The sequence below is a fragment of the Lissotriton vulgaris genome, chromosome 11 (assembly GCF_964263255.1).
Source record: "Lissotriton vulgaris chromosome 11, aLisVul1.2, whole genome shotgun sequence".
Taxonomy (NCBI): Eukaryota; Metazoa; Chordata; class Amphibia; order Caudata; family Salamandridae; genus Lissotriton; species Lissotriton vulgaris.
The window spans coordinates 1,089,453,496-1,089,478,749 of record NC_141699.1 but is presented as its reverse complement, the minus strand read 5'-3'; the positions used below and the strand labels follow the sequence as shown (position 1 = coordinate 1,089,478,749).

At 47.3% G+C, this 25,254-nt stretch overlaps 1 protein-coding gene across 1 annotated transcript in view; it reads right to left on the bottom strand.

Moving 5' to 3' along the window:
• The window catches only part of LOC147684198 (mucin-4-like), a 135,369-nt gene that overhangs the window by 70,209 nt on the left and 39,906 nt on the right, over positions 1-25,254 (bottom strand). The window contains exons 8-11 of the mRNA XM_086942610.1: positions 21,849-21,998; positions 4,539-4,658; positions 2,091-2,296; positions 1,117-1,192 (exon numbers count right to left, since the gene is read on the bottom strand). Coding sequence (XP_086798736.1) covers positions 1,117-1,192; positions 2,091-2,296; positions 4,539-4,658; positions 21,849-21,998 — 552 coding nt within the window. The remainder of the gene's footprint in view (positions 1-1,116; positions 1,193-2,090; positions 2,297-4,538; positions 4,659-21,848; positions 21,999-25,254) is intronic.

Here is a 25,254-nt window from a genome sequence, read left to right as displayed (position 1 = left end):
TGTAGCAAACTGGATGAGATCAAACTGCCTGGAAAAAAAAATCCAACAAGATGCAAGTGTCATCTTTGGGAACAATACCTTTCCATGGTACTTCACCTGGTGGCCGTCAGAGCTTGCACCTACACCCACACCAACCGACAATGGCAGAAACCTAGGAATCATCCTGGACAACAAGCACAACATGACAGCTCTAGTAACCATGGTTAGCTCTTCCAGCCTTCACACTCTTCAAGATATTCAAATGGCTAGCTATGAACACCAAACAAACTGTCATGCAAGCCTTCATCACATACAGACTAGAAGAACCGCAACACACTCTACACTGGGATTTCCAACTATCTCCTACACCAACCCCAGGCCATCCAGAACACCACAGAGAGACTCATCCTCAACCTTCCTTGGAGCACTCACGTTTAATCACATCTCAGAGAGCTCTGGTGCCTCCCCATCCAGAAAGGCTTCCAATTTGAACTTCTCACACATGCATACAAGGCAAAGAACAATATCAGACAAACATAGCTGACCACCTACACTTTCACCAGCCATCCAGACACCTACGCTGAGCCACACTTTCACTGGCACGCACCCTTACATTCACAAAAGCAGAACTAGAGGTTGAGCATTCTTCATTATCGCACCCAAGATCAGGTACAACCTCCCCCAACAGACCAGGGCCTCCTACTCACTTCTTGGACTCCACAAAAAGCTGGTCACCAGGCTCTTTGAATAATTATGGGGAATCGGATGCTCAAAATCCTTCATCTTACATCTACATGCATACTCCAGGGCCTGGATAGCCTCACAAGTGATTACTTGCACAACACAAATCTACATACCATAACAATATTATTGCACCTCCTTTCACTATATTTCCCCCTCCTTCAAACAATTTTTGGTGTATAATACTATGAGGAATTTCTGCATAGAAACCCTTAGAAGTTCAGAAATTGATCACACCTCATATTAATAATGTGTAGCTTATTTCAAATTGTGTGCAGCAATTGAAATCAAGGTTTTGATCTTCCTCAAGCTAAGTGTCCAAGAACATTATACTCTTGCATCCCATATTTCTGTGTGGTCATTTGATTGAAACCCAAAATAAATATAATACTGTACCATTAGAATAGAAAAAGACCACCGATTGGTTGTTCAATTTAACATGTAGAGTGTCATTCTGAAGAAACCACTCCATCTGCAAAACAATAAAGAGAATAATGGAGTAAAATCATCTGCAGGTTTTATTCCAGCATGAGCTGACTAACCAGAAATACTGCAACATAGAGATTGTCAGGGTTAAAAAATATGCCCACGTCAAGTCTTTACAATCTGTCATGGCATCCGCAAGTTTGGAAGTAGGTATCAACAGTCAAGTTCCTAGGTGGGGTGGACACAATTTTGCAATTTTTCTGAAGGCAAATGTTTTGTTTGCACTCTACAAAACATTCATAGTTTTGAAACTATGCATCAAATATCCTAGCAGTGCAATATGTTTAAGCTATCTTTTTTATCCCAATTTAACATCTGCAAGATTTGCAACATTTTCTAACATTTTGAAAAAACATCTTTAAATTTCCAGAGGAAAATCTTTGGCATTTCGCGCCCTCCCCCTGCTGGGCAACACAATACCAAGAGGTGAATTTTTCAAACTGTTCAAAATGGTAAAGACCTCCAGTCACCACCATAATACCCCTACGCTAGCACTAATAACATCACCAAATATTTATCCACCTATGGAGAATCTTCTAACAGAGCATTTCTTCAAAACCTCCACAAATCAGATAAGTTTGCATCACCACCCTTTTGTAAAGCAGGAGTTTTCATAGAGGCATAGAAGGATTCTCTGGTGGTGTCGAAATCTCCAGCAGAATGAACTACAATGTATTGTCCCTACAGTGGAAGAAATCCTATCACATGATTTCACATTGGCTGGAAAAAAAACCATCCAAAGGAGATTTTTCATCTTATTTCACACATTGGAGAATTTTCCATTTCCACCCAGTTCCAAATTGGGCATTTATGAGCAGTCAGGTTATCTTTGTGTGGCAACATACATTTCATAATGAATTAGGCCGTTGTTATTTAACACTAACCTGTATTTCTTGAGTCCGGGAGCTGTACTGAGAGGCAAAGGCATTGAAGTTGGTAGCCATCGCTGTGCCAGTTTGGGTAGTGCGGCCCTGCAGAATTAAAGATGAGTCTGCATCTGTTGCATTCAAGACTATGAAGTCTCCAAGGCCATTGAAGGTGTAACTGTGTGCATCCAGGGTGGTAATGTGGGGGTCTCCAAACATCCAGGCTGCAACAGAAGTGGCATCCATTAGGCATCCATATGTCAAGCCGTACCTAGCAGTCTACAACTGATATGGAAAGAGATGCCCAGGATTATCCCTTGTAGGGTGGGCCTCACCAGGCACTGAGGGGCATATTTATGAACACGTTGTGTCACCCTTTGGCCAGGCGACCGGTGTGCTGGAGAGGCTCAACTCTTAAATTTGATTCATCAAGCCATGCACAGCCGCCTTGTGTGGCTTCATAAATCTACAGTAACACAACACACCACCAATCTCTGTCCGAGGGAGGTACCCCGTGGGTGGGTATTCCCATTTATCCACTCATGGATTTTAAAGTATTCCCAGATTTACCATCAGTTGTAGACTCGAGAATGGGTCACAATGATGCACCTCCAGAGGGGAGATGTAACCAGGATGTAACAAAAGAGAAATATCTTTATTTCTCCACGTTACTTTCTCTTTCTATGCGTTCTACATTCTCCAGAACACATAGAAAGAGGGGGCTGCTCTGGAGGTTGTTTTTTGTGTGCAGGAAAGTGTGCCTTCCTGTACATAAACAATCCTGCTTAAAACGCAGAGCAAGGGTGCATGTGTTGGTGCTAATCAACAGATTGTGCACCAGTATTACGAAATGACAGGATTGCACCATAAATTGTTAAGTATGACACATTCCTGTCCTTTTTCTATCATGCAGCTTATCCAGGTGACTTGCTGTGTTTGTTAACCCCTTCGAAGCGGCCGCGATTCTGCTCCTGTGCGGCAAAATTGCGAGTCGGAGGGTTTATGACAGCCCCCAGCCGTCATCAGCACACGAGCACCGTAGTGCATGACGGCTGGGGGCCGTCATCAGCATGCAAGAGGTGAAATATGTCCCTGCATGTGCTGGCTAATAACAATGAGAATCATAGACAGCATAAATAGAGTGAGCAAGAACATAATGTGTGACATAGACAGCGATCAGGTACTTTTTCTGTCAAGGAAGAAAGGGCCATAATATCAAGAAAGGGCAATACATTCTCGCGGCAGGAAAATGCAGCTAAAGCGGCGATAATGGGTTTCATAATATGCCCTTGTGAATTCCTATAGAAGCCCAGGTTAACACCAGAACCTCGGCTTCTATGGGAATTCACAAGGGCATATTATCAAGCCCATTATCTCCGCTTTAGCTGCAGTTTCCTGCCGATAAAAGCGGCAATAATGTTTAGCCCTTTTTTTGATAATATGGCCCATAGTTTTATCTAAAACAACAAGCAAGACAGAAATGGAATTGCCCAGAAGAGCAGGGGTGCGATCTAATGTCCAACCACCCAAATGAATGTCTACTAGCTGGAATGCACTTGGGCCCACATGCATAAATATCGGCTTTTGCGATTTCTAAATTGCGATAAATAGTGATTCGCAATTTAGAAATCGCAAAAGCCTATGCATGATTATTTTTTTCATTTTTTATGCAATTCGGTAGAAATCGCTATTTTTACCGAATCGCATAAAAAATCAGATTTTCAAATTGCGAATTCGCAATTCCCATTCATTCCTATGGGCCAAAAGTCCCATAGGAATGAATGGGATTTGCGAATTCGCAATTTGAAAATCGCAAATCCTGATTGCATTTCAAGGGTGGTGATGGGGGTTCAAATGAACCCCCCCTGCACCCATGAAATGTTGTTTTCGCATCATGTTGCACACACACATGTCCTAAGGACATGTGTGTCCGTAACATGAATGTTTAAAAAATGCTTTTTCTGCGTTTTTAACACTTTTTGCAAATTTACCGAGTGGTTCAACCACTCGGTAAATTTGCCACCCTAATTGCGAATTCCCAATTTTAAAACTAATCATGCATTGCTTTTAAGAAATCGCAAATTTGCGATTTCTTAAAAGCAATCGCAATTTTAGAAATCGCAAAAATGTTGCGAGATCTAAAATTGCTCGATGTATCTCAAAAAGCATTTTTGGAATCGCAAACAGCCGATTTTAAGGAATCGCACCGTTTGCGACTCCAAAAATGCTTGATGCATGTGGGCCTTGATGTATAATAGGAAGGTGATGAGAAATACTCTGTTTCCTAGAGAGGATGTTAATCCAGAGACAAAGTTGATCAGGGATAGCATGAAGGAGGAAGCTTATCCTGTGGATCATCCTCTGGTTTCAGCACACTCAACACAAGTCATTTCCTTTGCCACCAAACCCCAAATCAAGCCCATTTGTTTTTACAGCCAGCCTTCTCAACAAACCTCTCGTACTCACCAGGGGCTAATGGCCGGTAGCCCATGCAGCCAATTCTGGGTCTCTTCTCATTATATCTGCTACAGAAGCGTGGGTCTTCCACTTTCTCGCAGCACCAGTCAAAGGCTTCCAGTTCTATGTCTAAAGAGAAACTTGGTGTTTTAATTTGTCCTCACAATCCATCTGCCCATTGTGTTTACTTTGCAAAACATGGACTAGTAGAAGTGGCGCCACACAGAAGCAGTGAGACTGGTGATCAGAAGCTGTGGCAGGACACTTCTCTTTGCTAGAGTGCAGTCCTGTTCCTGAATCTAGCTCCAACTGACTGAAACTGTTCACAGTAGGCATCGCAAACCTCTCCAGCAATAAGGGACATTTTAGCTTCTATGATAAAATGAATATTTTGATACCGCCTCCCTGTGTCTATGCTCATCTCTGGCTTAACAGCTTTTGCTGTCTGCTAAACCTCTTGTAAATGATACACAGAGAAACTAACATCCTACCTGCCACTTCTACCAGGCTGCAAATTATGGGCCTCACTTCCAAACTTTTGCCGTGGAGCGTCACCACAAGCCTTCGTACTTCGCTGCCCTACGGCATAAAAAATGGCAGGAATGTGCCGTATCTATCAGATAGGGAGCATTCCCCTCCTTTTCCCCTGCGCTGACACACAACTTGCTGCCATGCTCCCACGTAGGCACCCTTGCACCATGGTCCAAGGGTGTCGGTGTTTTAGGGGTGATCAATGGAGAAGATTTCCCCTTTTTCATGTGTGCTGCTGAATGCAGCCTGCATAGAAGAGGAAAATAATTGAGAAATAAAGTTATTTCTCCTCGTAGAACCTCTCCTTTGCTGCCACTCGGGGACGTAGACTTTTGATTCTTTCTCAGGTTTACAAAACCTCATAAATCTGGGAATGTGTCAGATGCCGTGGGTGATACCTGGCTTTTCATGGCCGTATAAATATGCGCCCCTTTCACGCAGACCACTGTGTAAAAGGGCTGTTCCACATCTGCTCCCACGCAACACCCATGCAACCTGAAGCCTTCCCAGATTTACGAGGCATCGTAAACCTGGGAATGCGTCAGCGCCTAATGCCACCCCAGGGGTTGCGTTAGGGAAGCGCAATGAGGAGAAATGTTTTCATTTCTCATCGTTTGTCCTTTTTCTATATGTGCTGCATTCCGCAGCACATATAAGAAGAGGAAATCTCCTCCTGTGATTGAATTTGTGCAGAAGGAATACCTTCCTGCACAAAATCAATCATCCCAGCAACGCAGGCCCCCTTGCGCCATGGCGCAAGGGTGCCTGAGTTGGTGCATGTTAGCCCATTGTGCACCAGCTCAGAGGAAAAGGAAAGGGTTGCGTTGTGTCTTATGGATACAGTGACTTCCTGCACTTTTGTTTACACGTAGGGCAGCAAAGGAAGATTCCTTGGAGCACTGCCCTACGCCAAAACCTCATAAATAAGGCCCTAATAAGGGCCAGATGTAGGTCGGTTGGTAACGGCCGAAAATCGGTATTTTCGTCCGTTACCGATCCGTAAATAGATGATAGGTATGTAGGGGGCATTATTTTACCGAATCGGTAGAATTACCGATTCGGTAATTTTACTAATTCGGTAAAATAAAAAATCGGTAAATTTACCGAATCTGAGCCACCCAGATGTAGGTGGGACTCTTCAGAGTCTCAGAGGCCTTACCGAATCGGTATTTTACCATCAAATCCAATTTGATGGTAAAATACCGATTCCGGTGTGCATGCAGATGTGTGCATTCACACCTATGCCATGTGACAGGCAGACCTGCCCTTAGGGCATGTATGCCTGCCACATGGCTCCCAAGCCTGTTTTGGGGGTGCCAGAGGGTGTCAAAGTGACACCCCCTGCACCCTTGTGAAAATCGGTATTTACCAATTCGGTAAATACCGAATCGGTAATGCCCATTCATTCCTTTGGGCTTCAAAGCCCATAGGAATGAATGGGCATTACCGATTCGGTATTTACCGAATCGGTAAATACCGAAATCATCCGAATCGGTATTCCAGCACATCTGGAATACCTACATGTCCACCCCATAGATTTACCGATTTTTAATTACCGAATCGGTAAAATTCGGTAATTAAAAATCGGTAAACCTATTTCACCTACATCTGGCCCTCAGAGATTACACCAACCTTAAAACATCTTTACCGGATACCACCAATCCTAGCAACCACTGTCACTTTTCTTTGCTGCGTTTCTGTACCAAGATACATCAAGATATTGGAGAGATATTTAAACAATGATTTATTTTCAATTAAGCTCAGCCTGGTTTTACACCATTGTAAGCTGTGGAAAAATTAAAATGGACTCACCCATTTTCTTCCACTGGAATGGCGCAATAATGTTTTCCAAGTCTTAATATTATGAATCAATGAATGAATGAACAGGTTATCATGACTAGACTATTGTAGCAGCCTAAGGAATGGCATACCAAAACAATTACTGGCGACCCTCGAAGTAGTTCAATGCAATTTGTGCTGCGTTGCCTTACTCTAGATTTTTAGAGCCATGAAAAGTGTTTATTGGACATATTTACTACATAAGTGGCAGAGCTTAACGCCAGGCTCCACAACTTTTGAAACGCAGAGCTGTACCGTATTTACAACAATAGGTGCAGACCTGCGTTTCTCCCTCTGCTGGTGCTAATTTAGCTGCCTAGCGCCAACACAGGCACCCTTGCACCATAGTGCAAGGGTGTCTGCATTGAAGGTGACCCTTCCTGTACAGAAACAATCTTTAAATGCCGCTTTGTAACTTCTATGTGTGCTGCTTAAGGCAGCACACATAGACGTAGCAAAAATGCTTTTTTGGGAATATTTTTTATGTGTAGGAAGGGACACCTTCCTGCACATAAACAATCAATTGCAATTTGCTTCATCTATGTGTGCTGCACAAGGCAACACAAATGGAAACAGCAAAAATGAGGAGAAATAATGCATTTCTCCTCGGTTTGCCTGTTTAAGACAAGGTTCTTCCTGGTCTTAATTTTGGTGCTGTCTCCTATTTAAGCCTCCCTTATAAATAGGTGGGGGGCAGCCTCAATATCAATGGATGTTGAGGTTCAGCCATGTTAAGTGGCTTAATGCTGCCTTGTAAATAAGTATTTACGACAAGGGGTGGTGAGGGACAGAGTCTCTGAATTAAACAGAATACTCTCACCCAGTCAAGAGATCAGGGCTAGATCCAACACCGTTTTTTTAGCTCACTGCACCATCCCAGTTTCAGAACCTGGCTGTATGCAAATTAGTCTGTTCCTGTCCCAGTGCATGATGGGAACAGGGCAAACCAAACTACAAAAGCCAATTCTTACACTGGGTGGCTGAAATGCCAGAAACCGGTCCCCGGTAGCTTGTCTCCTTTCTGGTGAAGAATTGGCTTGGTAGTTTAGTCTGCCCTGTTCCCATGATGCACTGGGCCAGGGACAGACTGATTTGCATATAGCCAGGTTCTGAGCTGGGATGGGGCAGTGAGATAAATAACGGTGATGGATCAAGCCCTGATCTTTGGACTGGGTAAGAGTGGTCTGCTTAATTCAGACACTCTGTTCATCACCACCCCCTTTTCTGAATCGTTTTTGGCCACTATAGGTGTGGCAGGGTATACTCAGACATGAGACCCTTTCTCACTGCTCCATCAGGATTCAAGCAAGCCGGGCCGAAGATGGCTGAAATGCCAGAAACCGGTCCCCGGTAGCTTGTCTCCTTTCTGGTGAAGAATTGGCTTGGTAGTTTAGTCTGCCCTGTTCCCATGATGCACTGGGCCAGGGACAGACTGATTTGCATATAGCCAGGTTCTGAGCTGGGATGGGGCAGTGAGATAAATAACGGTGATGGATCAAGCCCTGATCTTTGGACTGGGTAAGAGTGGTCTGCTTAATTCAGACACTCTGTTCATCACCACCCCCTTTTCTGAATCGTTTTTGGCCACTATAGGTGTGGCAGGGTATACTCAGACATGAGTCCCTTTCTCACTGCTCCATCAGGATTCAAGCAAGCCGGGCCGAAGACGGCTGAAATGCCAGAAACCGGTCCCCGGTAGCTTGTCTCCTTTCTGGTGAAGAATTGGCTTGGTAGTTTAGTCTGCCCTGTTCCCATGATGCACTGGGCCAGGGACAGACTGATTTGCATATAGCCAGGTTCTGAGCTGGGATGGGGCAGTGAGATAAATAACGGTGATGGATCAAGCCCTGATCTTTGGACTGGGTAAGAGTGGTCTGCTTAATTCAGACACTCTGTTCATCACCACCCCCTTTTCTGAATCGTTTTTGGCCACTATAGGTGTGGCAGGGTATACTCAGACATGAGTCCCTTTCTCACTGCTCCGTCAGGATTCAAGCAAGCCGGGCCGAAGACGGCTGAAATGCCAGAAACCGGTCCCCGGTAGCTTGTCTCCTTTCTGGTGAAGAATTGGCTTGGTAGTTTAGTCTGCCCTGTTCCCATGATGCACTGGGCCAGGGACAGACTGATTGGCATATAGCCAGGTTCTGAGCTGGGATGGGGCAGTGAGATAAATAACGGTGATGGATCAAGCCCTGATCTTTGGACTGGGTAAGAGTGGTCTGCTTAATTCAGACACTCTGTTCATCACCACCCCCTTTTCTGAATCGTTTTTGGCCACTATAGGTGTGGCAGGGTATACTCAGACATGAGTCCCCTTCTCACTGCTCCATCAGGATTCAAGCAAGCCGGGCCGAAGACGGCTGAAATGCCAGAAACCGGTCCCCGGTAGCTTGTCTCCTTTCTGGTGAAGAATTGGCTTGGTAGTTTAGTCTGCCCTGTTCCCATGATGCACTGGGCCAGGGACAGACTGATTTGCATATAGCCAGGTTCTGAGCTGGGATGGGGCAGTGAGATAAATAACGGTGATGGATCAAGCCCTGATCTTTGGACTGGGTAAGAGTGGTCTGCTTAATTCAGACACTCTGTTCATCACCACCCCCTTTTCTGAATCGTTTTTGGCCACTATAGGTGTGGCAGGGTATACTCAGACATGAGTCCCTTTCTCACTGCTCCATCAGGATTCAAGCAAGCCGGGCCGAAGACGGCTGAAATGCCAGAAACCGGTCCCCGGTAGCTTGTCTCCTTTCTGGTGAAGAATTGGCTTGGTAGTTTAGTCTGCCCTGTTCCCATGATGCACTGGGCCAGGGACAGACTGATTTGCATATAGCCAGGTTCTGAGCTGGGATGGGGCAGTGAGATAAATAACGGTGATGGATCAATCCCTGATCTTTGGACTGGGTAAGAGTGGTCTGCTTAATTCAGACACTCTGTTCATCACCACCCCCTTTTCTGAATTGTTTTTGGCCACTATAGGTGTGGCAGGGTATACTCAGACATGAGTCCCTTTCTCACTGCTCCATCAGGATTCAAGCAAGCCAGGCCGAAGACGGCTGAAATGCCAGAAACCGGTCCCCGGTAGCTTGTCTCCTTTCTGGTGAAGAATTGGCTTGGTAGTTTAGTCTGCCCTGTTCCCATGATGCACTGGGCCAGGGACAGACTGATTTGCATATAGCCAGGTTCTGAGCTGGGATGGGGCAGTGAGATAAATAACGGTTATGGATCAAGCCCTGATCTTTGGACTGGGTAAGAGTGGTCTGCTTAATTCAGACACTCTGTTCATCACCACCCCCTTTTCTGAATCGTTTTTGGCCACTATAGGTGTGGCAGGGTATACTCAGACATGAGTCCCTTTCTCACTGCTTCATCAGGATTCAAGCAAGCCGGGCCGAAGACGGCTGAAATGCCAGAAACCGGTCCCCGGTAGCTTGTCTCCTTTCTGGTGAAGAATTGGCTTGGTAGTTTAGTCTGCCCTGTTCCCATGATGCACTGGGCCAGGGACAGACTGATTTGCATATAGCCAGGTTCTGAGCTGGGATGGGGCAGTGAGATAAATAACGGTGATGGATCAAGCCCTGAACTTTGGACTGGGTAAGAGTGGTCTGCTTAATTCAGACACTCTGTTCATCACCACCCCCTTTTCTGAATCGTTTTTGGCCACTATAGGTGTGGCAGGGTATACTCAGACATGAGTCCCTTTCTCACTGCTCCATCAGGATTCAAGCAAGCCGGGCCGAAGACGGCTGAAATGCCAGAAACCGGTCCCCGGTAGCTTGTCTCCTTTCTGGTGAAGAATTGGCTTGGTAGATTAGTCTGCCCTGTTCCCATGATGCACTGGGCCAGGGACAGACTGATTTGCATATAGCCAGGTTCTGAGCTGGGATGGGGCAGTGAGATAAATAACGGTGATGGATCAAGCCCTGATCGTTGGACTGGGTAAGAGTGGTCTGCTTAATTCAGACACTCTGTTCATCACCACCCCCTTTTCTGAATCGTTTTTGGCCACTATAGGTGTGGCAGGGTATACTCAGACATGAGACCCTTTCTCACTGCTCCATCAGGATTCAAGCAAGCCGGGCCGAAGACGGCTGAAATGCCAGAAACCGGTCCCCGGTAGCTTGTCTCCTTTCTGGTGAAGAATTGGCTTGGTAGTTTAGTCTGCCCTGTTCCCATGATGCACTGGGCCAGGGACAGACTGATTTGCATATAGCCAGGTTCTGAGCTGGGATGGGGCAGTGAGATAAATAACGGTGATGGATCAAGCCCTGAACTTTGGACTGGGTAAGAGTGGTCTGCTTAATTCAGACACTCTGTTCATCACCACCCCCTTTTCTGAATCGTTTTTGGCCACTATAGGTGTGGCAGGGTATACTCAGACATGAGTCCCTTTCTCACTGCTCCATCAGGATTCAAGCAAGCCGGGCCGAAGACGGCTGAAATGCCAGAAACCGGTCCCCGGTAGCTTGTCTCCTTTCTGGTGAAGAATTGGCTTGGTAGATTAGTCTGCCCTGTTCCCATGATGCACTGGGCCAGGGACAGACTGATTTGCATATAGCCAGGTTCTGAGCTGGGATGGGGCAGTGAGATAAATAACGGTGATGGATCAAGCCCTGATCGTTGGACTGGGTAAGAGTGGTCTGCTTAATTCAGACACTCTGTTCATCACCACCCCCTTTTCTGAATCGTTTTTGGCCACTATAGGTGTGGCAGGGTATACTCAGACATGAGACCCTTTCTCACTGCTCCATCAGGATTCAAGCAAGCCGGGCCGAAGACGGCTGAAATGCCAGAAACCGGTCCCCGGTAGCTTGTCTCCTTTCTGGTGAAGAATTGGCTTGGTAGTTTAGTCTGCCCTGTTCCCATGATGCACTGGGCCAGGGACAGACTGATTTGCATATAGCCAGGTTCTGAGCTGGGATGGGGCAGTGAGATAAATAACGGTGATGGATCAAGCACTGATCTTTGGACTGGGTAAGAGTGGCCTGCTTAATTCAGACACTCTGTTCATCACCACCCCCTTTTCTGAATCGTTTTTGACCACTATAGGTGTGGCAGGGTATACTCAGACATGAGTCCCTTTCTCACTGCTCCATCAGGATTCAAGCAAGCCGGGCCGAAGACGGCTGAAATGCCAGAAACCGGTCCCCGGTAGCTTGTCTCCTTTCTGGTGAAGAATTGGCTTGGTAGTTTAGTCTGCCCTGTTCCCATGATGCACTGGGCCAGGGACAGACTGATTTGCATATAGCCAGGTTCTGAGCTGGGATGGGGCAGTGAGATAAATAACGGTGATGGATCAAGCCCTGATCTTTGGACTGGGTAAGAGTGGTCTGCTTAATTCAGACACTCTGTTCATCACCACCCCCTTTTCTGAATCGTTTTTGGCCACTATAGGTGTGGCAGGGTATACTCAGACATGAGTCCCTTTCTCACTGCTCCATCAGGATTCAAGCAAGCCGGGCCGAAGACGGCTGAAATGCCAGAAACCGGTCCCCGGTAGCTTGTCTCCTTTCTGGTGAAGAATTGGCTTGGTAGTTTAGTCTGCCCTGTTCCCATGATGCACTGGGCCAGGGACAGACTGATTTGCATATAGCCAGGTTCTGAGCTGGGATGGGGCAGTGAGATAAATAACGGTGATGGATCAAGCCCTGATCTTTGGACTGGGTAAGAGTGGTCTGCTTAATTCAGGCACTCTGTTCATCATCACCCCCTTTTCTGAATCGTTTTTGGCCACTATAGGTGTGGCAGGGTATACTCAGACATGAGTCCCTTTCTCACTGCTCCATCAGGATTCAAGCAAGCCGGGCCGAAGACGGCTGAAATGCCAGAAACCGGTCCCCGGTAGCTTGTCTCCTTTCTGGTGAAGAATTGGCTTGGTAGTTTAGTCTGCCCTGTTCCCATGATGCACTGGGCCAGGGACAGACTGATTTGCATATAGCCAGGTTCTGAGCTGGGATGGGGCAGTGAGATAAATAACGGTGATGGATCAAGCCCTGATCTTTGGACTGGGTAAGAGTGGTCTGCTTAATTCAGACACTCTGTTCATCACCACCCCCTTTTCTGAATCGTTTTTGGCCACTATAGGTGTGGCAGGGTATACTCAGACATGAGTCCCTTTCTCACTGCTCCATCAGGATTCAAGCAAGCCGGGCCGAAGACGGCTGAAATGCCAGAAACCGGTCCCCAGTAGCTTGTCTCCTTTCTGGTGAAGAATTGGCTTGGTAGTTTAGTCTGCCCTGTTCCCATGATGCACTGGGCCAGGGACAGACTGATTTGCATATAGCCAGGTTCTGAGCTGGGATGGGGCAGTGAGATAAATAACGGTGATGGATCAAGCCCTGATCTTTGGACTGGGTAAGAGTGGTCTGCTTAATTCAGACACTCTGTTCATCACCACCCCCTTTTCTGAATCGTTTTTGGCCACTATAGGTGTGGCAGGGTATACTCAGACATGAGTCCCTTTCTCACTGCTCCATCAGGATTCAAGCAAGCCGGGCCGAAGACGGCTGAAATGCCAGAAACCGGTCCCAGGTAGCTTGTCTCCTTTCTGGTGAAGAATTGGCTTGGTAGTTTAGTCTGCCCTGTTCCCATGATGCACTGGGCCAGGGACAGACTGATTTGCATATAGCCAGGTTCTGAGCTGGGATGGGGCAGTGAGATAAATAACGGTGATGGATCAAGCCCTGATCTTTGGACTGGGTAAGAGTGGTCTGCTTAATTCAGGCACTCTGTTCATCACCACCCCCTTTTCTGAATCGTTTTTGGCCACTATAGGTGTGGCAGTGTATACTCAGACATGAGTCCCTTTCTCACTGCTCCATCAGGATTCAAGCAAGCCGGGCCGAAGACGGCTGAAATGCCAGAAACCGGTCCCCAGTAGCTTGTCTCCTTTCTGGTGAAGAATTGGCTTGGTAGTTTAGTCTGCCCTGTTCCCATGATGCACTGGGCCAGGGACAGACTGATTTGCATATAGCCAGGTTCTGAGCTGGGATGGGGCAGTGAGATAAATAACGGTGATGGATCAAGCCCTGATCTTTGGACTGGGTAAGAGTGGTCTGCTTAATTCAGACACTCTGTTCATCACCACCCCCTTTTCTGAATCGTTTTTGGCCACTATAGGTGTGGCAGAGTATACTCAGACATGAGTCCCTTTCTCACTGCTCCATCAGGATTCAAGCAAGCCGGGCCGAAGACGGCTGAAATGCCAGAAACCGGTCCCCAGTAGCTTGTCTCCTTTCTGGTGAAGAATTGGCTTGGTAGTTTAGTCTGCCCTGTTCCCATGATGCACTGGGCCAGGGACAGACTGATTTGCATATAGCCAGGTTCTGAGCTGGGATGGGGCAGTGAGATAAATAACGGTGATGGATCAAGCCCTGATCTTTGGACTGGGTAAGAGTGGTCTGCTTAATTCAGACACTCTGTTCATCACCACCCCCTTTTCTGAATCGTTTTTGGCCACTATAGGTGTGGCAGGGTATACTCAGACATGAGTCCCTTTCTCACTGCTCCATCAGGATTCAAGCAAGCCGGGCCGAAGACGGCTGAAATGCCAGAAACCGGTCCCCGGTAGCTTGTCTCCTTTCTGGTGAAGAATTGGCTTGGTAGTTTAGTCTGCCCTGTTCCCATGATGCACTGGGCCAGGGACAGACTGATTTGCATATAGCCAGGTTCTGAGCTGTGATGGGGCAGTGAGATAAATAACGGTGATGGATCAAGCCCTGATCTTTGGACTGGGTAAGAGTGGTCTGCTTAATTCAGACACTCTGTTCATCACCACCCCCTTTTCTGAATCGTTTTTGGCCACTATAGGTGTGGCAGGGTATACTCAGACATGAGTCCCTTTCTCACTGCTCCATCAGGATTCAAGCAAGCCGGGCCGAAGACGGCTGAAATGCCAGAAACCGGTCCCCGGTAGCTTGTCTCCTTTCTGGTGAAGAATTGGCTTGGTAGTTTAGTCTGCCCTGTTGCCATGATGCACTGGGCCAGGGACAGACTGATTTGCATATAGCCAGGTTCTGAGCTGGGATGGGGCAGTGGGATAAATAACGGTGATGGATCAAGCCCTGATCTTTGGACTGGGTAAGAGTGGTCTGCTTAATTCAGACACTCTGTTCATCACCACCCCCTTTTCTGAATCGTTTTTGGCCACTATAGGTGTGGCAGGGTATACTCAGACATGAGTCCCTTTCTCACTGCTCCATCAGGATTCAAGCAAGCCGGGCCGAAGACGGCTGAAATGCCAGAAACCGGTCCCCGGTAGCTTGTCTCTTTTCTGGTGAAGAATTGGCTTGGTAGTTTAGTCTGCCCTGTTCCCATGATGCACTGGGCCAGGGACAGACTGATTTGCATATAGCCAGGTTCTGAGCTGGGATGGGGCAGTGAGATAAATAACGGTGATGGATCAAGCCCTGATCTTTGGACTGGGTAAGAGTGGTCTGCTTAATTCAGACACTCTGTTCATCACCACCCCCTTTTCTGAATCGTTTTTGGCCACTATAGGTGTGGCAGGGTATACTCAGACATGAGTCCCTTTCTCACTGCTCCATCAGGATTCAAGCAAGCCGGGCCGAAGACGGCTGAAATGCCAGAAACCGGTCCCCGGTAGCTTGTCTCCTTTCTGGTGAAGAATTGGCTTGGTAGTTTAGTCTGCCCTGTTCCCATGATGCACTGGGCCAGGGACAGACTGATTTGCATATATCCAGGTTCTGAGCTGGGATGGGGCAGTGAGATAAATAACGGTGATGGATCAAGCCCTGAACTTTGGACTGGGTAAGAGTGGTCTGCTTAATTCAGACACTCTGTTCATCACCACCCCCTTTTCTGAATCGTTTTTGGCCACTATAGGTGTGGCAGGGTATACTCAGACATGAGTCCCTTTCTCACTGCTCCATCAGGATTCAAGCAAGCCGGGCCGAAGACGGCTGAAATGCCAGAAACCGGTCCCCGGTAGCTTGTCTCCTTTCTGGTGAAGAATTGGCTTGGTAGTTTAGTCTGCCCTGTTCCCATGATGCACTGGGCCAGGGACAGACTGATTTGCATATAGCCAGGTTCTGAGCTGTGATGGGGCAGTGAGATAAATAACGGTGATGGATCAAGCCCTGATCTTTGGACTGGGTAAGAGTGGTCTGCTTAATTCAGACACTCTGTTCATCACCACCCCCTTTTCTGAATCGTTTTTGGCCACTATAGGTGTGGCAGGGTATACTCAGACATGAGTCCCTTTCTCACTGCTCCATCAGGATTCAAGCAAGCCGGGCCGAAGACGGCTGAAATGCCAGAAACCGGTCCCCGGTAGCTTGTCTCCTTTCTGGTGAAGAATTGGCTTGGTAGTTTAGTCTGCCCTGTTGCCATGATGCACTGGGCCAGGGACAGACTGATTTGCATATAGCCAGGTTCTGAGCTGGGATGGGGCAGTGGGATAAATAACGGTGATGGATCAAGCCCTGATCTTTGGACTGGGTAAGAGTGGTCTGCTTAATTCAGACACTCTGTTCATCACCACCCCCTTTTCTGAATCGTTTTTGGCCACTATAGGTGTGGCAGGGTATACTCAGACATGAGTCCCTTTCTCACTGCTCCATCAGGATTCAAGCAAGCCGGGCCGAAGACGGCTGAAATGCCAGAAACCGGTCCCCGGTAGCTTGTCTCTTTTCTGGTGAAGAATTGGCTTGGTAGTTTAGTCTGCCCTGTTCCCATGATGCACTGGGCCAGGGACAGACTGATTTGCATATAGCCAGGTTCTGAGCTGGGATGGGGCAGTGAGATAAATAACGGTGATGGATCAAGCCCTGATCTTTGGACTGGGTAAGAGTGGTCTGCTTAATTCAGACACTCTGTTCATCACCACCCCCTTTTCTGAATCGTTTTTGGCCACTATAGGTGTGGCAGGGTATACTCAGACATGAGTCCCTTTCTCACTGCTCCATCAGGATTCAAGCAAGCCGGGCCGAAGACGGCTGAAATGCCAGAAACCGGTCCCCGGTAGCTTGTCTCCTTTCTGGTGAAGAATTGGCTTGGTAGTTTAGTCTGCCCTGTTCCCATGATGCACTGGGCCAGGGACAGACTGATTTGCATATATCCAGGTTCTGAGCTGGGATGGGGCAGTGAGATAAATAACGGTGATGGATCAAGCCCTGAACTTTGGACTGGGTAAGAGTGGTCTGCTTAATTCAGACACTCTGTTCATCACCACCCCCTTTTCTGAATCGTTTCTGGCCACTATAGGTGTGGCAGGGTATACTCAGACATGAGTCCCTTTCTCACTGCTCCATCAGGATTCAAGCAAGCCGGGCCGAAGACGGCTGAAATGCCAGAAACCGGTCCCCGGTAGCTTGTCTCCTTTCTGGTGAAGAATTGGCTTGGTAGTTTAGTCTGCCCTGTTCCCATGATGCACTGGGCCAGGGACAGACAGATTTGCATATAGCCAGGTTCTGAGCTGGGATGGGGCAGTGAGATAAATAACAGTGATGGATCAAGCCCTGATCTTTGGACTGGGTAAGAGTGGTCTGCTTAATTCAGACACTCTGTTCATCACCACCCCCTTTTCTGAATCGTTTTTGGCCACTATAGGTGTGGCAGGGTATACTCAGACATGAGTCCCTTTTTCACTGCTCCATCAGGATTCAAGCAAGCCGGGCCGAAGACGGCTGAAATGCCAGAAACCGGTCCCCGGTAGCTTGTCTCCTTTCTGGTGAAGAATTGGCTTGGTAGTTTAGTCTGCCCTGTTCCCATGATGCACTGGGCCAGGGACAGACTGATTTGCATATAGCCAGGTTCTGAGCTGGGATGGGGCAGTGAGATAAATAACGGTGATGGATCAAGCCCTGATCTTTGGACTGGGTAAGAGTGGTCTGCTTAATTCAGACACTCTGTTCATCACCACCCCCTTTTCTGAATCGTTTTTGGCCACTATAGGTGTGGCAGGGTATACTCAGACATGAGTCCCTTTCTCACTGCTCCATCAGGATTCAAGCAAGCCAGGCCGAAGACGGCTGAAATGCCAGAAACCGGTCCCCGGTAGCTTGTCTCCTTTCTGGTGAAGAATTGGCTTGGTAGTTTAGTCTGCCCTGTTGCCATGATGCACTGGGCCAGGGACAGACTGATTTGCATATAGCCAGGTTCTGAGCTGGGATGGGGCAGTGGGATAAATAACGGTGATGGATCAAGCCCTGATCTTTGGACTGGGTAAGAGTGGTCTGCTTAATTCAGACACTCTGTTCATCACCACCCCCTTTTCTGAATCGTTTTTGGCCACTATAGGTGTGGCAGGGTATACTCAGACATGAGTCCCTTTCTCACTGCTCCATCAGGATTCAAGCAAGCCGGGCCGAAGACGGCTGAAATGCCAGAAACCGGTCCCCGGTAGCTTGTCTCTTTTCTGGTGAAGAATTGGCTTGGTAGTTTAGTCTGCCCTGTTCCCATGATGCACTGGGCCAGGGACAGACTGATTTGCATATAGCCAGGTTCTGAGCTGGGATGGGGCAGTGAGATAAATAACGGTGATGGATCAAGCCCTGATCTTTGGACTGGGTAAGAGTGGTCTGCTTAATTCAGACACTCTGTTCATCACCACCCCCTTTTCTGAATCGTTTTTGGCCACTATAGGTGTGGCAGGGTATACTCAGACATGAGTCCCTTTCTCACTGCTCCATCAGGATTCAAGCAAGCCGGGCCGAAGACGGCTGAAATGCCAGAAACCGGTCCCCGGTAGCTTGTCTCCTTTCTGGTGAAGAATTGGCTTGGTAGTTTAGTCTGCCCTGTTCCCATGATGCACTGGGCCAGGGACAGACTGATTTGCATATATCCAGGTTCTGAGCTGGGATGGGGCAGTGAGATAAATAACGGTGATGGATCAAGCCCTGAACTTTGGACTGGGTAAGAGTGGTCTGCTTAATTCAGACACTCTGTTCATCACCACCCCCTTTTCTGAATCGTTTTTGGCCACTATAGGTGTGGCAGGGTATACTCAGACATGAGTCCCTTTCTCACTGCTCCATCAGGATTCAAGCAAGCCGGGCCGAAGACGGCTGAAATGCCAGAAACCGGTCCCCGGTAGCTTGTCTCCTTTCTGGTGAAGAATTGGCTTGGTAGTTTAGTCTGCCCTGTTCCCATGATGCACTGGGCCAGGGACAGACAGATTTGCATATAGCCAGGTTCTGAGCTGGGATGGGGCAGTGAGATAAATAACAGTGATGGATCAAGCCCTGATCTTTGGACTGGGTAAGAGTGGTCTGCTTAATTCAGACACTCTGTTCATCACCACCCCCTTTTCTGAATCGTTTTTGGCCACTATAGGTGTGGCAGGGTATACTCAGACATGAGTCCCTTTTTCACTGCTCCATCAGGATTCAAGCAAGCCGGGCCGAAGACGGCTGAAATGCCAGAAACCGGTCCCCGGTAGCTTGTCTCCTTTCTGGTGAAGAATTGGCTTGGTAGTTTAGTCTGCCCTGTTCCCATGATGCACTGGGCCAGGGACAGACTGATTTGCATATAGCCAGGTTCTGAGCTGGGATGGGGCAGTGAGATAAATAACGGTGATGGATCAAGCCCTGATCTTTGGACTGGGTAAGAGTGGTCTGCTTAATTCAGACACTCTGTTCATCACCACCCCCTTTTCTGAATCGTTTTTGGCCACTATAGGTGTGGCAGGGTATACTCAGACATGAGTCCCTTTCTCACTGCTCCATCAGGATTCAAGCAAGCCGGGCCGAAGACGGCTGAAATGCCAGAAACCGGTCCCCGGTAGCTTGTCTCCTTTCTGGTGAAGAATTGGCTTGGTAGTTTAGTCTGCCCTGTTCCCATGACGCACTGGGCCAGGGACAGACTGATTTGCATATAGCCAAGTTCTGAGCTGGGATGGGGCAGTGAGATAAATAACGGTGATGGATCAAGCCCTGATCTTTGGACTGGGTAAGAGTGGTCTGCTTAATTCAGACACTCTGTTCATCACCACCCCCTTTTCTGAATCGCCTTGTAAATAAGGTCAAGCACATATCGCCACAGGAATGCCCTTGAAAGTGACGTTTCTGTGGCAATAGGAGCTTGTACATATGCCCCTTTGTGTGGCTTTAAAGATCAGACTTTCGGTTTGTGTTGCTCTTGTGCTACATTCTTGGTGCAAGAGTGACGCAAACCAGGTCTTAAATATGACCCAGGGTTTCTCTCTGCTTCTAAGCTCTGTTAGCTGCAGAGACTACATTAACTCGGAATATCTCACATACTTGGGGACATAATATCAGGGACGGGCGTTAAAATTATTGCCAATTTAGCAGCAGAAAACTGCAGCTAAAGCGGCGATACTGGGCTTGATAATATATGCTTGAGAATTCCAATAGAAGCCCAGGTTAACTCCAGAAGCTGGGCTTTTAATGGAATTCTCAAGGCCATATTATCAAGTCCATTATTGCCGCTTTAGCAGCAGTTTTCTGCCGCTAAATCGGCCATAATTTTAACGCCCGTCCCTGATATTATGTTCCCAAGTATGAGAGATATTCCGAGTTAATGTAGTCACAAATTGCGAGTGCAAGAGGGAAGTGAGAACTCTAGGAGGAACCTGAACTTTCTTGGTGTAAAGCAATACATCTAATCAACAAATTCACAAAGTTCTGGTGCATAAGAGGGGAAGAAGCCTCTAAAAGACGCTTAGCTTTCTTAAAGGCAATATACAGTCTTGGGTCACAGCGACACAGGTTACTAATAGAGGAGGCGAGCAGGGTCACTAGGAACCCCCTGCACTACCGTCATTTCAGGACCCACAATAGACTTGAGAGACATGCATCTTGTCCTCTCCATCACCAGGAGATATCGAGAGACAACAAAGACAATGCTTTGTCTTGTAAATGTCAAAAATGTAAATGTCTTGTGTCACATCTCAACATGTTTTTTCGTCCCTAATATTTGGGATACAGGGAAAATCTATTTTTTCCTCCCCTTAACATAAGAAGGACAAAAATATAACACAAGTTCCACAGTTTCCTTACTAGAACCACAGGTGACACATTCCCACTAATCTTGATCCTGAGAACGGCCCCAACCTGAGGTGATGAAAAACAGGGGGAGAAAACGCTCCTCCTTAAACTCACCCTTCACCAAAGGAAGGCACCAGACAAGGGGTGAAGAGGATTGTGACCGCATAATATTCAAATTATGCAGGTAACATTTTGCTTTAATTGTATCAGATCTTCCTACAATGTCCTTCTACTATTCCAAATTTTCTCAGTGTGTCTCTAATATACCTTATTCACAGAATGTTATTAATTATCAAATTTCCGCCTCAGCTTAACCTTCACTCGAATGGCAGGTCAAAACATTTATAGGTAAATAAAGCTGGAAGAATTTCATAGCCCAGGCCTCAACTCCTATTATAAGACCGCCACCTCAAACAAAATACCCAATTTTCTTTTTCCAAAATTACTTTGAATTAATAGTCCTTTTCCACAAACTTTTTTTTGTCACCAAGGATATACTGTAGATGGCTTGCCAATAGTACAAGTTTCCCTGGCTGTGCTCAAGCACAGCATGCCTGTTACAGAATTCCGGGGCACATTTATCAAAGGTTTTGCATCGCCCTTGTACCACGCAAGTGAATGCAGGCCAAAGAAATCCTAGAATGAGATTTACCAAGCCATTCAAGGCCCACCTTGAGTGGCTCTGCGTGGCTTGGTAAATCTGGAGTAATGCCAGGCAGCGCATGGTGAAACACCCACGCTCCATCCATGGAACATCCCAAGAAGTGGGTGTTCCAAAACATCCACCCATGGATTAAGGCACATTCCCAGATGAACCATGAGTGGTGGATCTGGGAATGTGTCAAAATGGGGAACAGATCCATGTTGCACATCAACGCACAGTCACCCATTGTTTGTGCAGGTGGATCCACTGCGATTACCACCGTCCTGCAGAGTCAAATGCTGCTTCCATCAATCCGACAGCAACCAAATTAGAAGCCATGCTTACCATATGCAGATGTTGTATCTAGGAGGAATATCCAGGGTCTTTCCTGGTAGCTTGATAACAACTGTCCCACTGTGTTGTACACACACCGCACTCCAGCCATGAACATGTTGGGGGAAGTTGTACGTAGGATGAGTTCAGATCTGGAAAGACCTGGAAACAATGGAACTGTTAGAAGTGGACTCAAAATTTTGTGAACTCAAGTCAAGGTCTGGGATAGTGGGCCAGTTGGGATATCAGCTGCAGTCAGTGACGTCACATCAACTACCCCAAATGCATCCTATAATTGTCTGTGGAGGATGAGGGAATGTTTTGGGACAACTAGCAAGAGGAGTGTGTATCTAGTGACTGTACTGTGTTCTGTTTTGACTGTTTTGTTATGATGTGCCCTGTTGTGTTCTAATGGTGTTACTATGTTGGTTTGTGTACGTTATGTGTTATGTTCTGTTGCTTACTTTAAGTGTATTATTAAATACTGCTACATTTCATCCAAAAGCAGCATGTGCCTTTACAGTTCCTCTGTCTCTTCCTGTACAAAAGCATTTATCTTTTTTTTTCATAAAGCTTTATTTCGATAAATAAATATCTTGAAAGCTGTACAATCCAATGAAAAAGTGTACAAAGAAAGCCATAGTGCACACATAGTAAAAACGTTATGTGTAAAGGAACATTACAAGTTGATTAATACAGAGAACAATAAACAATAAATATATTTTTTTTAAAGTTTTTTGTGCAACTGTATGGTGGTACAAAGAAGTGACAAACTGTTCATGCTTCAGAACTGAGGGGCAGATTTATGATGGACTTGCGCCACGTTTACGCCGCCGTTGCGTGACGCAACGGCGCGGAAACGTGGCGCATCCCTGCGACCTATTTACAACGTGACGCATCTAGGCAGATGCGTCACGTTGTAAAGCCCTGCGCCACATGAAACCTGCGTCAGGTTTCATGTGGGCGTTCTGTCGCAGGGTGGGCGTTCCCTCGTAGGAAAGCCCGTAAAACTGACGCAGTGAAATCTACAAGATTTCACTGAGTCAGTTTTACGAGGCTGCTGTGTCAAATCCTTACGCCTGCTTGAAGCAGGCGTAAGGAGTGACGCACCACGTTATGTATGGGTGGCCTCTTTACATTGCAGGAGTTGCGTCGCACTTGCGACGCTACTCCAGCAATGCGCCACCCGTACACCACAAGATGCGTCACGCATCTGCCCTTCCTTGCACCATGGTGCGCCGCATTTACAATGCGGCGCATCTGTGGTGCCGCAAGGAGGGAGTTGCGTGACGCATCAGTTCTGGCGCATCCCTGCTGATATGCAGAGATGCACCAGAACTCATAAATCTGCCCCTTAGACTTTATTTTTCTTGCTCTAATGCTCCATGCCCATTTAAGGTATTTAGCTAAACCACAAACATAGAGGTCCCGAGTATCAGATTTTAGAATACGCAGTGCGGCTTGATGGATACCAGTGCCAATCTTATTGCATATAGGCTTCAGCCAAAACCTGCTAGGGGCCTTATATGCTGGACAGACAAACATAAAGGGCCCGATGTAGGTCACCAAATACCGGCCGGTAACGGCCGAATTTGGCCGTTACCAACTGGTATTTGGTGATTGAGATGTAGGGTCCATTATTTTACAGAATCGGTAAATTTACCGAATCGGTAAATTTACCGATTCTGTACAATACTGAATCGGTAATTTTACCGATTCGGTAAATCCCAGATGTAGGTAGCACTGTTTACAATGCTACAGGCCTTCAGAATTAGGTATTTTATCACCCAATACAATTGGGTGGTAAAATACCGAATTCAGGTGTACATGCACATCTGTGCATGTACACCTGTGCCATGTGACACACAGACATGCCCTACAGGGTGTCAAAGTGACACCCCGTTCACCCTTGCAGGATTTCAATATTTACCGATTCGGTAAATACCGATTCGGTATTTCCCATTGAAAAATAAGAATCACCTACATCTGCCCCCTTTCTATTTTCCTACTCTTAAATACAGAATCGGTATGATTCGGTATTTACGAGTAGGTAAATAGGAATTACCTACATCGGGCCCCAGATGAGCAATTGACTCAGTCCGAGCCTCACAGCATGGGCTGGAAGCTGTAGTTTGATGGGGAGGTTTCCACTGAGCAGTCATCTCTCTTGTGCGTAGTGTGCCCATCCTAAACTCGAAATGAAGTGCTCTGTTGTGTGGTTTTTGGATAAAATCTAAGTAGGGCTTGTAGCAGGAAAATAGCTTGTGCTGCATGAACTCTTCTGTAAGCCTGCCTATTCTTGGATTCAGAAGGTCGTTTTTAGCGATCCACTGCCAGTACAGCCTCTTGAACTCAGCCTTGGGTGGGGCGGATCTATTCTTCCATTCCTCGTTGAGGCCCAAGTCGTAAAGAAGTTTGTTTACGTTTTTGAGCCAATGGACCTTGTGCCACCCGTCCATATCCATAATCTCGCCCAGCCCTGTGGCATATTTCGATAGCTCTGGAGTCCCCCACAAGCGCACCCAGAGCAAAAGTGGGTGAAGTCGTTCCGTGTCCCTTAGTGAATTGCAGCCTAAATCATGCACAAGGGGCTTTGTGGGTATCCTCTGCGGGAGCATCATTAAATCTTTGAGAACTTTGTTCTCCAATTGCACAACTTGGACTATATTGGAAAAGCCCCACAGTTCGGCACCATAAAGGGTCGAACTTACTGCCTTGGCCTTGTAAATTGTGAGGGCGGGGGCAATTGGTCTGCTCGTAGAGGAGCGATGCTCTTTTAGTATTGACCCCACCATCCTTTTGTGAGACTGGAGCATTTTCTGTATGTGCGGTGACCAGTTCATAGAATCGGATATACGGATGCCCAAATAATCAAAGGTGGTTACCCTTACTAGTTGGACGGAGTTTACCAGTGGAGGGTTCCTAAATGTTCTACATGGGTTAAGAGTGAGGAAGTTTGGGAGGAGCCTAGCTCGCAACCGCGATGGCCGCCTGACTCCTCGGCTCCGCTGACCCTTTCTGCCATCCTCCCGGTTTCCGCACCATCCTGCCTCCTATCCGAGCACTGCGCTACAACAGCGGAACCGGGAGGCGAACCCGGTCACGCCGATGTGTTTCTTTCCCCGATCCCGGCAGTAGAAGCCCTGGGACACCCTCACCCTTCCGGGCGCCGATCAGCGCAGCCCGAGTCTTTGTCCTGCGGAGACGGCCGGCCCTGTACACGAAGACGGCGGCCATGACAGGTCGGACAGAGCCGGCTGCTGTACCCCGTCGGCAGCGCCTGAATTTCTGCACCTGGCTCCGCTGATTTTGATCCTGGGCGCCGCCGCTACCAGAGCTACAAAGTATCTGCTATCCAGCCCCGGGACGGCTCCTCCGCAACATTGTTTCCCCCGACGCCGCTGCGAGCGCCATCTTC